Below are 13,233 nucleotides of genomic sequence, written 5' to 3' on the forward strand. Positions count from 1 at the left end.
TGTGTTGTGCTTCAAAAATTATTTCAAATTATTTCCACAGAAACTTTATTACCGGAAGAAAGCGAGGTTGGTTGAAATATTTGCATTTCGAGGTGGAAAATAGGGATGTAACCAGGGTATAGTGTAGCCATGTTATATGTAGTCAAGGTAGAGTGTAGCCAGTGAAGGGGGTAACCAGGGTAGTGTGTAATCAGGGTAGAGCGTAACCAGATGAGAATGAAGCCAGGGTAGATTGTTACGAAGGTAGAGTGTAGTCAGGGCAAAAGTAACTAGGGTATAGTATGCCCTGTAGCAAATGAAGCAGGTAACCAGGACAGAGTGTGATCAAGATAGAGTGTACCCAGGGTCGTTTAGAGTCAAAATCCTAATACTGGTTGATATTTCGTTAAAATAGCAAGTTTGACAATAAAAATAGTTACAAAATCCCCAATAATGTCTTGGAATTTCTAACATTTCTTTAAAATTTGGTCTTTAACTATCCAGAAGGCAGAATCTTAGGGTTGACCCCCTTTAAAAGAGGATTTTAGGACAACATTATCAAATTTGCTTCAATTCCAAAATATTGTGCTTTCTACATCAAATCTCCTCTCTTTCGCTCCTTAATCATAACTTTCTGATTAAATAATTGCCTAACATCCAAAACAATCTCATGATTCTTTATGAATACAATTCGTATAGTCAAAAAAGTTCAATATAATCCGAAAACATGAGCAATTAAAAGCATACCAAAAAAGCAAATCCCTCATCTAATTTAAAATGAAAACTGGATTAAAAACCACCTCCGACAGTAATAAAAATTTCATACTTGCCCAGCAGTTTTCATAAGAAAAAAAGAAATTTTTATTAAGCATAAAAACAGGATATACAAATATACATTATGACCCAGAGTTCCTTAATATGAAACTTTTCAAATCATATTCATGAAAATGACTTCGTATAGAAAAAAAAAAAGTTTGTGCTGAGCAGCAAAACGAAAATTATTTTTTATAACTTTTGTACCTTAACATTCGAATCATATCTGCTTATATTTGCTGGTTAACCGAACATATACATTCACAGAAACAAAGAGTCATAAACATAAAAAAATATATATATATTTATTTTTTAATATACAACAATGTCATTAGGAAGCATAAAATGAGATAACACAGAAATGTGATTTGATGTTCCATTAAGCAAAAACCAATTAATCGTTTGACACACAAAACTTTGGTTTATTGTGGACACATTTTCCGGAATTGAGTACAAAAAAATATATATTAATCCACATTTTACCGGTTTAATTATTTTAAATGGAATCATTTGATAATGGTGTACGGATGGATGGATAATAATTATTTTTTAATAATAAATTTATGTTAAAGCTGATCTCAACGGACATAAAAAATGTTTCAATGAGTTACCAAAAAACAAAAAAACCTTTTTTTAGCACCACTGCAAAAAAATCTCAAATGCTATCACTGTGATCCGGCAAATAAGTGTCTGATTATATAATCGGTTTTACAAATAAATCTAATAGAATTCCTACAAAATTTCAAGCAGATCGAGCAGCGGACATTCACCGCGAGACGATGAAGAAGAAACGACGTGAGCTAGAACAGGTGAGCTTAGACGCCGCATCAGACCTTCTTGAAACTGATAGCAATGCAACATTTGCAATGGTAAAAATATGTTTTTGAACTTCTTTTATTTCCGAATCTTTTTTGTCTTTTTTCTCTCCCAAACACAATAAAATAGTGATGAATTTAATTCCAATAATTTTAACTAATTTTTTGATTGCAAATTTCAAAATTCATTCATTTATGTTCCCATTCAGAAGCCACTCGTGAGACATCCAGGCGATCCCTTAGCACTCGAAAAGCTGAGGCAATGTGAGGTTCACATGCAACCACCAAAGCGTCAAAGTTGCTGTAAATCATGGCTGTCACGACTCCCGACAAGGTAACAATTTTCTTTTTTTTTTATAGCCAAAAACCAACATAAAGTTACATCGAAATGTTAATTATTGTGCATTAAAAATTCTCTCTCATTTTTGACTACGAAAAATTTATTTTCTTTTTTTTTTTCATTATCCTCCTGCAATTATAATGCTAATTAAAAAAATTTACGTATCAAAAGCTGCATAAATGAGCATTGGGATGAATTATGTGTAATGATTCTCTTCTCGCCAATGTCCATAAATTATTTAAGCCGAAAAGCTATACTTTCAGTTTTATTTTTTCGTTGTTTTAGCAGGTACTTGTAATTATTGGAGTTGATGAGTTCAGTTTGGACAAACAGATTAAGGAGGTGTCTGACCAATATGTAAAAATGATTTGCGGTTGGTATAAGCTTTCAGTGTGGTGGGGAATTAACTAGTCATTCCAAGAAAGCTAATTTAGTCGGGTTGATTATCATAAAGCTGACTTCATCATTAATGCTATACTGGATAGTGCTGTATGGTCAAATTACCTTCAAATCGGTAATTCTTGAAATTTCAAAGCCCGTGTCTAGGAATTTTGAAATGACCATTTGTGGATTAGGAATTAAGACTTGAAATAAGCTCTATATTGTGTAAGGTCGTGAACATTGTTTGAAATCTTATCCGCGGATACCGAACCGTTCGCTTATTACATAATACGAAGGAAAAGGTGTGTAAGGGGTGAAAAAATGGTGTAACGCAATGAGTGTCCGGTTTCTTGATACTTCCTTCAAATCAGCCTTCAATATGTGAAAATGTCGCTGCTAAAAATCAAATTCTTTGACAATAGCTTCCGAATATTTTTACAAAATGCGTTTCAAAACCCATAAAGGTCACTTTAACTCGATAAAAAATGCAAAAATGGCAGAGCAAAATAAAGTGCATATTTTTCGAACGTTGAAATATTGTCGAGAGGAAATATAATGAAATAAAAGTTTTTCCATTTTCCATCTCACTCTCGTACCCAAAAAAAAAAAATTTCTCTTGTGTGATTATGTAATGATATATTTTTACAGGCAACATCTACATCACACATATAAATTTTACATTAAATCCAAGCACACTCGAAAAATCCCAAAATACACAAATGGCAAATACTGGAAAATTGATGCAGGCTTCTTCATAGATTCATACCCCATTTTTCACCATATATGATGCTGATTTATGCAAATTTTTCATCTTCAAATTTAAAATATATATATTATCAGGAATGAGACTGAGTAAGAAGAATAATATCTCCATTATCTTGAAGCTTCATGTTATTTTTTACGATTCAATTTATGTCAAGATTGATTTTCTTTCTGAGAGCTTTTTGATATTTTCCATTTGTTATTTCAATTAGGGGATGGTATGAGATATATAAAAAAACTTAAAAAAAAGGCTTTTGAAGTACGGATAGTGACTGTAAATTTACATAAAATCAATGATGTGAATGTGTATATGGCATGAAGATGAGATGTTTACGTCATAAAAAACTTTAAGTTTTAGGTCTTATTATCTCGTAAATTATCTGAAATGTCTACATGCTGGGAATGTCTTGATTCATGCTTTGGGCTGGATACCCGAGTGACATAGCTGAGAAAGGCTCCGCCATGGAACTTTGAAGGTTCAACTAAACCTTCTTTATTAGCACCAAATTGAAGCAACTTATTTTAGGCAGTCATATGGTCGCCAAACGGAAGCAGCTTCCATTTCATGTTAATACAGGTTTGGCAGGACCTTCAAAACTCCGTGACCGACCCATATTCATATCTGTCACTCGGGATAAGCTCATTCCACTCCACGATTCAAATAATATCCAACTTAATTCAATGACATTTATTTCCATCTCAAGTCAATAAATTTCCAGACTATTGAGTATCTTCATTGACCCTTTAAAAATCCTTTACTTCCCCAAATCAGTAAAGCATGTTAGTCGATATATGTACTTTAATATTGTTTGACAGTGAAAACGGAAGGCCTTCTGACTTTCTCAGAAGGATGGATATACTGGTCATCAATCTTGTTAATCATAATGTCATTAAGGCTCAGACGTTCATCTGAAAGTTAAGCTTCGATAGATTCAAGGCTTTTTAAAGTGAATAATGAAAGGAATTTGGCAATAAATTAATTTTTTGCTATTATTTTACATAAAAGCCACAAAAAAACCTCGGAAATAATATTAATTTCGACGAATTAATTTCATACTTTAATTAATATTTTCCATGAAAAAGAATGTTCCAATACCAAGAAAAATGATTAATTTACAATAACTTTAATATGTAAAATCATTTAAATTGAACGCTCAGCAAAAAATCCATCCCGAGCGTCACAAATGAAGACAGCTTTGTCATGGAACTTTAAAGGCTTCATTAAACCTCTTTAATCAACCCCAAATGGAAGTTGCTTAAATTTGGAAGCCATATGGAGGATTTGGAACAGCAAAAGGATACTGTCCCCATTTGACGCCCATTAGGCTACCGCCCTTCCATTTGGTGTTAATACAAGAGACTTACCGCAAACTTAACTCGTCCATTGCGTAGCCTTCCTCATTTCTATCACTCGGGTCAGATAAGTTGGATAAGTGGAATCAAAAATTAAATTAACAACATTTTCAGCATTATCCGATTTTACATTAAATTCATTTATTCCATAACATCATCCGATTTCAACATGATTCAATGTTGCATAATTGACTGATTGAGCTATCAACTGATTGCTCAACATTATTGACTGACTGATTTAATTTGTCATGTCGATTAGATTTACAAAAATGATTTATTGATTCCACTTGATGGTGGAAGGTTAAAAATTAAAATATATGTAGGGCTTGTATGGGGCAGGACTGGGATGTGTTGTGTGTCTAAAATGGCTGAGATCGAGGTTAAGGTCGGATTTGAACAACAAATTGCTGGAATTCTAATGTTTTGTGGTCAAGATTGTGTAAAAATGCGGTTTTATATCAACATGGTGCAGGAGCATTTGATTCTAAACGGACTTCCTGCCTCCTTGAGTATGTCCATGATATGGTGACATGGCGTTGACCGAGTGACCATAACGCGCCGTTCTGCACCAAATATTCAAACTTTTGCAAGAGTTTGTCTCAAATTATCAAACATAATAGCCCAATAACTAGCAAAATGCACAGCAATTCCATCCACTCAATCAATCTTCTCAACTTGCTTATTTACCAAACAACGTAAAGCAGAAATTTTTTCTCATCATCCATTTTGTAAATAAATATCTCTCATCATTTCAATTTTTTTATTTTCTCTCTCTTTCTCTGATTGGAATCAACATGAAGCAAAATAAAATCTGTTGAATTGGATTGCATTATATTTCATTTTTATTGAAATTGATTTTGATGAAAATGGAATTTTGTGTACAAATATTTATTTGCATTGACCTGCTTTTTTTTGTGGATGATGAAGAGAAATTTGGGCAATTTTTTGGGTGATGTGAAGGGGAATGAGTAGATTTTTGGGGAGGTTGGAAGGAAGTTCCAGGCATCAAGCCTCAGGCAATGCTGCTAGCCTTAGAATGGGTCATGTTCCAGCTTCAGAAACAAGTTTTTTCTCAAAAAAATCCAGAAAAACCCAAAATTTTGCTTTAATTTGCCCAACCAGACAACATACACAAATCCAGCCCTTTCCGCCCCTCAAACAATTCACAAAATATTTAAACAATTTTTTTCCTCATCATTTGATGAATATTTTCTATTAATGGCACCAAAAAATATATGATAGATATAAACTCTTAAACAGATTGATGTGCACAAATATTGCAATTATGGATATTGCACTTGGATGAAATAGCAATGAATGATTATTTAAATAAAATTTTTTTCATCTCAAAAATTCAATCATTTGAATTTTTAACATAAATATTTGTCGAATGCTTCAAGCTTATTTGGAGTGATATGAAAAATATTATGTATTGACAGTATTTGATGAACTACTTTGACTGTTAGAGTGTTGAGGGGGTGTAGACAGAGGATTGTCAAAGTTTCTGACTTATAGAAAGCCAGTTTTAAAAGAAGAGCTAGAAGTCAACTCAAATCGACTTTTCATTCAAAATATGAGTCGATTATGAGCTCTGTCTACAAATTGTCTGTCTGCAGATTAAGCTGACATTATCTTATCACTGCTCTTTCCCTGAGAATAATCATAAATAGCTATAATCAATGTGGTTAGTTTTGATATTGTAGTTTTGAGGTCAACCTAGCTGTAGTTGGGTATAAGTAAGCCAAATCAACTCAAATAACTCAATAAATTAGTAATAATAATTGACAATTCCTAGTGTCTTAGCCTTCAAGTCACCTCAACTCAAGAATCTAAACAATTCTTTTCAAACTTCGACTTCGTGCTTCACAAAGAACTATAAATACAACAACTACACAACAATCACCATAAAATCTTCAAATGCAGCATCATCATTCATTAATTACAGGATATCCCATCATCATTTTAAAAAAAAAAATCCAATTAGTAGTAGATGAGAGAGAATTCAAATTGCAAAAAGGAGAGCTTTTTAAACTCAAAGAGAAAATGCATTTAAAATGAATTTTTAATAGCCATTGACTTTCAATTGCTTAATGAATAATCAAACAAATTTTTATTTTCTTTTATTTCATTTCATTCGCAATCAAACAACAATTAACAATACCAGACAATGCTCAAGATCAAAGAGAATCGACGTAATATCACGAATAACATTTCCTCTAGTCTTTGCGCTATTCAATTTAGTTTATTGGAGTACATATCTCTTCAGGGAAGAGGAAGATCAATAAAAGAATTCAAAAAATTTACTTCAAACTCAAACTTATGTGCAGTCGTTAGATGTGGTTTCGTTCTTTATTTTTTTATTCCTGTTTCATAATCATCATTGATGGATGAAGAGAGAATATTAAATTGTATGTATGTGTGTGTGTGTATTGAATAGTCAAGACAAAATATCCAATTCTTTATAGTTATGTTTTTTGTTGTATTTTATTATTTCCAATTCATGTAATATAAAAAAAAAGTGCATAGCATAAAAATCGAAAAATGAGATATATATAAATAGAGAAATAAAAAAAAAAAAGATGAAATTGTAGCCATAGGGAATGGAGTGAATGAACAGAAATGAAGAAAATTATGATTACAAATTGCTATATATTGATACATTTATACATAAAAACTATAACATCAAAAAAAAAAAAAAGAGAAAGAAAATGTGGATGAGAAAATGAAAAAATAAATAAAAATAACCATCATCATCAATGAGTTTGGAGCTTTAGGTAGATTAAAGTTCACATGCGTTTGGGAGTTGAATCTCGTAGATTAAAGTCAACCAAACTTTATTCTACCAAAATTTATTCTCATATCTCTAATCCCAGAATCTACAGAAATTTATGCTAATACCATGAAGAAATTTTGATTACTATCTGTTGATTCTGGGCCTAGACACTTGATCTACCCTACCCTACGTCCTAAGATGTACTCTAGTAAAATTGAGATTAAAATTGATCCTATGATAATTTCGAGAGATTTCTTTTAATCTCAAATTTGTTTAAATAAATTGAAATGAAAATAGATGGATTTTGAGGACTTAAAGGTACGTAAACTTATTAACTTTTAATCTAATTTAGATTTTGAAGTTAGATTTGCATGACTATTTAAAGATTCTAGTAATATAGATTACTGAAATAATTTAATACAAATCTAGATTATTGATACCTTAATCATACAATACCAACAAAAAAACTAATAATATTGTAAAGATTTGAAATAGTAGTGAAAAATAATATATTTAATCTATTAATTACAGTCATTTTTAACATGAAATTGTTCATCTCATACCAAAAGTTCATATATTTATTACTGTTCCATTTGATTATTTTAAGAATATTGTTAAATTATTACTAATGGACATAAGGATTTTATAATGATTATATCGAATGATTATGACTTAAAATTGACTAATGGATGTAATGGCCTGATTATAAATTCAGTTATGATGCAAGTTATCAGGAACTGGTTATAGTTCCAGTCTTATAAATCGGGAACTGTTTAGCGTTGCTGATTAAGATATCATAAATACCCTAACTTAGATATTGGAAGCTGTATTTGCTCAGAAGCTTACTTCTGCTTAGGTTTTAGGGCAATACTAGTCTAGATTAGGTTCTAATTACCAGGATTTGAACCTTCATCCTCTCGATCACATGTCAAGTGCTCTTACCTACTGAGCTATCGGGGGTTACTAAGAAGCGTAGCGCAACGTTCAGATAATCCTTTCTCTCTATGCAGTGCTCATTGCCAAGCTCTTATCGATGAATTGGTCTAAGCAGTAACTAGCTTGGTACCTAACTAATTTAAATATAACCATGAACAATACAGCGTATTCGCTAGGGCATCGGTACGTCGTCGTAGTAACTGTAACGCGTGAAAATGTCGTGACGACATCATGAAAGCTGATTTCGATTAATTTTTATGATTTGGCGCATTATGCTGTTGGAAGCATTGTTCTTGTCAAGGTTTAAGCAAATTCTATTCAATATCAAGAATTTTTGTCCATCTGCAGACAATTATTAGCCACCAAACTCTGCAAATCGCATTAATTACTTACTTCCTTGGCTAAGGCGCACGAGGGCCCATTGCCGCGCGTAGGGAATGTCTGAAGACGGCTATATCCTTCGAAACCTTCGGAACTCTATCCTTCGGCCAGTTCGGGAATGAATTCTCCTGAAAATCACATTAAATTCACCCATTAAACCACACATTATGAAAATTGAGTCTCTTGCGCCTAATATGAACTTAATAATTGTGCCACAATTAACATCATACATCTTCCCATTAAAGAATCAACCGAGATTAAATCCAAAACATAATTTTCATTCATGAATAATGAAAAAAAATGCGAAACTTTTCAACATTTTTTTTTTCCATCCTAACGAAAATGAATGAACGTGATGCCTGTATTCCCTCCTTATCAGTGTCGAAAGTTTTTAATTTGTTGTTGCCTGCTAGTGGAACAGAAACGGAAATTAAAGAAAGATTTTTTTCGATGTGGAATTTCTTTTGAAGTTTTTTTTCGGGGAAGTTTGAATACTTTTTTTTGGAGGGGATGTAAGGTGTGAAAATCGAGGAGGAACCGAAAGTTCAAAAATGAAGTGAAAAAAAATTCGAAAAAAAAGTTTCTGAAAGGAATTAAGTTAATGAAAAGAAGTTGAGATGGGAAGTTAAATGTTTGTCTTTAAAGGCAACAGCGAAGAATTTTGAATTAAAAAAAATTACGATAAACTCATCAAAAAACTTGGGCAAAAAAACAGCCTTCAAGTTATCTTTTCAATCATTATAAAAATAGGACTAGGAAGAAGAATTTCATCAAGTTTGTTCAATTTGGATGGCGAACACGTGGAGACAGTAAGGCATTAATTATTCTCATGTTACCATATTTATCATGCCCACACGAAGCGTCGCGATTATCTTTTCATTAGAAATTTGTCTATTTAAAGCTACCATGAGACTTTCTAATTATCTATTGTACAATACTAATACATAGAATTTGTGTCATTTGTATACCTGAATCAAAGCCAATCAGAGATGTAGCTTTGAGGGTTATGGGTTGAATTTTCTATTCAAGCGTCAGTGCCGATTTAGGTCTCGATCTCGGTCTTGGTCTCAGTCTCGATTGCAGTCTTGGTTTCAATATCAGATCTAGTCTCAGTCACGGTCTCGTCTTGCTCTCGAGATTTGCCATACCTTGACCAATTTCGAAGTATCCCCTAATAATCTAGGTCTCGGTTTCGATCCCTGCCTTGGTTACAAATATTCGTCATATCCGTGACATCGGGACATCCATTAATCCGAGCAATACATCAGCATCAACCTCGAGCCGGCTTGTATTTAGTATTAATGAATGTAGCCGTGATTATTGATTTGTGGCCCTCAAGTTAGGACTCCTTAATCGAATTCCACTACATCCTTGCATCTGATGGCTCAAATTCCAAACTTTTCGATGTTTAAAAATTCGCAAATTACATCGTTGTCACAGCAATAGCAAAATACCCATCAATTAAGCACTCAGAATTCAAAATTACAGCAAAATACCATCGAAATACAGCAAAATTTTATAAATAAATTCCCCAGATCCATTGTTTTTAAACAACAAAAAAATTCTCCATGCCAGTTCCTATAAATAGAACATTTTAAATTGTTGACAACATTTCAACTTTTAAATCTCCATCCCTTTCTCATCCGATGAGCATAAAACCTTGAAAAACTTTCAGAAAAACACACAAAACAAATCAAAATATTCAGTAAGAGCGTGAAATGAACAGCCAAAAAAACTTTATTTTAGTAACTAGGTTAATTTAATTTAGAATCGTGATTGTAGAAACAAGGAAGAGGCGTTACAGATGCTAATGATAAAATGATGATTGTGTTTATCATGATAATAGTTTTGTGTGTATATGTTGAACATGAGAACATATTGCAAAAGCTATTGGAAGTTTTTTTTCTGTAATTTGAGTATAGTATTTGAGATACATAATGAGGGTAATATGGAAAGTTAGAGGTGGATTAATGGTAAGAGAAACTAATTTGTGATAGATTGTTGGGAAAATGATGGAAATTTTCATGAAAATTGCATTAAAATGGGATGAATTAGCTGCTGTCAATCATTAGTTCTTGTGTTATGTAAGTTGATGGTTTATTAGGATGACAGGTGCTTAATATGTTGTATAGGGAATATTATGTGTATATTTGGGATAAATTCTGGATGTTAAGAATATTTAGATACAAATACATATTTCCAAAGGGACTAGGCTGCGATTAATCTACCACATGCCTAATTACAAACAAGACGTTTGTGGAACTTACCATTAAATCTTACGTTTATAGCTAAACATGCAGTTGACTGCCCGGGAAGACAATCGTTGTAAAAATTGACGCAAAATCCGATCAAAAATTATCTCTAGGTCAGATTCGATGAAATTCAAGCTCATGCCACAGTCAAATCGACCTGAGGATGAATTTTCAGTCATTTCTACTCCGTGTGCTTACCGGATGATAATATCCAATTGTACAAAAGATTGAAAATGCTTTTGAATGCATTTTGGAGTTTTCATACCCAAAAATATGCAAAATGCACCACCATCAACACATAGCTTCCCAATAAGAGCATCCGCCATCTTCCAGCTTCATACCTAATCGTCAAATAGATAAAAATTGACAAAATCTCTTCGTGGTGTTGCTATGTCATTAAATGTATCCATTTTCATTCCATCCATATAGTTGCCATGACAATTTGCCAAGTCAATTTGGCCATTGCAGCTATGGATATATCAAAATATAATGAAACAGCTTCGAAACTTTACAGCTTCATCAATTTAAACTTCTTAATCGCTCACAATAACTCAAAACTATCATAAAAGTAACGCCCTATCCATTTACATCAATTAACCCCACCAAAATTTATTTCATAATAACGGATACATCCACTCATTAATTATCAAAACATCAAAATAACCGGATGCACACGAGACCATAAAGTCGGAAGGACGTTCAGGATGTTTTTTTAATCAAATTATTTAAATCTCATGTGAAAAAACCTCAAAAAAGTAATTTCATTTTTATCTCTCAATGATTTTTTTTGCGTTGCCTGTTCATTGGAAACCTTTTTTTTTCGTGTCATGCTCAATTGCTGGAGATGATGAAGAAGAAGGGCAAAATGAAAAAGTTTTTAAAAATTTATTATATTTTTTGATACATTTTTCATAGCTTTAATGAAGAAAAATTTATTTATGAAAAATCTAAGCGACTAAATAGCATCAGAAGCCACCAACACAGGCACAACTGACTGTTGGGAGATATTTATTACATTAAATGTCAGGATTTGTAATGAATCATGATAACTAGAGGAACAAATATTGTGCTATACAATAAAAGAACTGCTCTCATGCATTCAAGCAGACAATCATGATATCTATTCAGCCACACACTAGTCTGAAATGACTTGGGAATAGAAATTTATATTTTTTAACTTTATTTCCTGATAAAAATTTTTAACCCGCCATTTTTGAGAGAATTTCCATTCTAATTGCTAATCTAAATAAATGATTTAGAGAATTCGCGATGAATATATGAAAAAATATTTTGATGATGATGAGGAGTCACAGTGGAAATGATAAGTGCTTTTGGGAAATTTTAGAAGGTTTATTGCTCTGGATGGATGATATCTGAGATTTTTTGGTGTTGTTTTGTCTGTAGCTTGATGATAAATATTGGGAAGGGCCTAAAAAATTGCTATCATAGTCACCAAATCTGCTAATAAGCTGTAATCCCCAAACTTCCCCATCAAAAATTGTCTTTTACATATAAACTTGCTTCTTTGGCTACACAGATCAGGTATGATCCATTTCCTTTCTTGGTTGACATCAGAAACTGGTTGTAATTATGGTAGCCGATCGCTCCTGTAAGTAGACGGCTTAGAAATGACCAAGAATCCAGCTTCAGACCAGCTTGAATCCGAATCTAGTATAGATTCCATTAAATGCGGCATCAGGTCGGAGCCAAGTCAGTCTGTGGTCAAATTTTCGATGATTTCTTCGATGTATGCTTCGCCGGATGCTAACACCAAATGTACCATTGTCGCTATCAACAGCCTCTTTTCAAGAGATCATGTGTCTCTTATCACAATTTAAATTAATTCCCAAAGTTTAATAAAGCTCCATAAACAAATTCAGTCTACAATAATTCATCATCTCCACTCAATCAACCTAAAAGCAGCTTGAATTAATATCACTAAAGCGAATGATCTGTTCCTCCTCACATTCACATCCTCCATAAAACCAAATAATAGTAATGAAAATCTACAGCAGCAACAACAACAGACAGTCAACATCATGTTAAGGAATTGAAAAATGAAATCAAATAACAATAAAAATCGTTTAAAGGCATCAAGATGAAGGCATTCATTTAAACAACAAAAGAGAAGCGAACATTTTTTTTTCTTGTTCCTTCCTACTGCTTCATCCATTTTTTTCGACAAATATTTGAGTCAAATAAATGTAAAGAAGAAATGGCTAGAATAAATTTTTGACAAATATTTAAGTATCAATGCATGAGAATTCAATGTTGTAGGCAGATAGACAGAAAAAGTTTATAACGGAAGGAGATTCATTACACCACAGGCATAAAAACATGCGATTTAAAATCCATTAATTTCATCTCGTACAATATAAATATTTTGTTCCTATACTCTCTTGTTGATATTTCCAATGTGTATTATGTAGCATCGATAAATTTCAATTT

General features: G+C 32.5%; 1 protein-coding gene across 6 annotated transcripts in view; it reads left to right on the forward strand.

Moving 5' to 3' along the window:
* Positions 1–7,534, forward strand: part of GluClalpha (glycine receptor alpha 1) — a 141,233-nt gene extending 133,699 nt beyond the window's left edge. For 3 of the 6 annotated variants that reach the window (XM_070642502.1, XM_070642504.1, XM_070642505.1), the window contains 3 exons: positions 1,540–1,661; positions 1,817–1,941; positions 6,608–7,534. In XM_070642502.1, the coding sequence (XP_070498603.1) occupies positions 1,540–1,661; positions 1,817–1,941; positions 6,608–6,728 (368 nt within the window). In that variant the 3' untranslated portion in view covers positions 6,729–7,534. The remainder of the gene's footprint in view (positions 1–1,539; positions 1,662–1,816; positions 1,942–6,607) is intronic. The other 3 variants (XM_070642507.1, XM_070642506.1, XM_070642508.1) reach the window with 3 other exon arrangements.
* The last annotated feature ends 5,699 nt before the right edge of the window (positions 7,535–13,233 follow it).

Source organism: Chironomus tepperi, unplaced genomic scaffold (assembly GCF_022539635.2).
Source record: "Chironomus tepperi strain 1889 unplaced genomic scaffold, CSIRO-AGI_Ctep_v1 contig_298, whole genome shotgun sequence".
Taxonomy (NCBI): Eukaryota; Metazoa; Arthropoda; class Insecta; order Diptera; family Chironomidae; genus Chironomus; species Chironomus tepperi.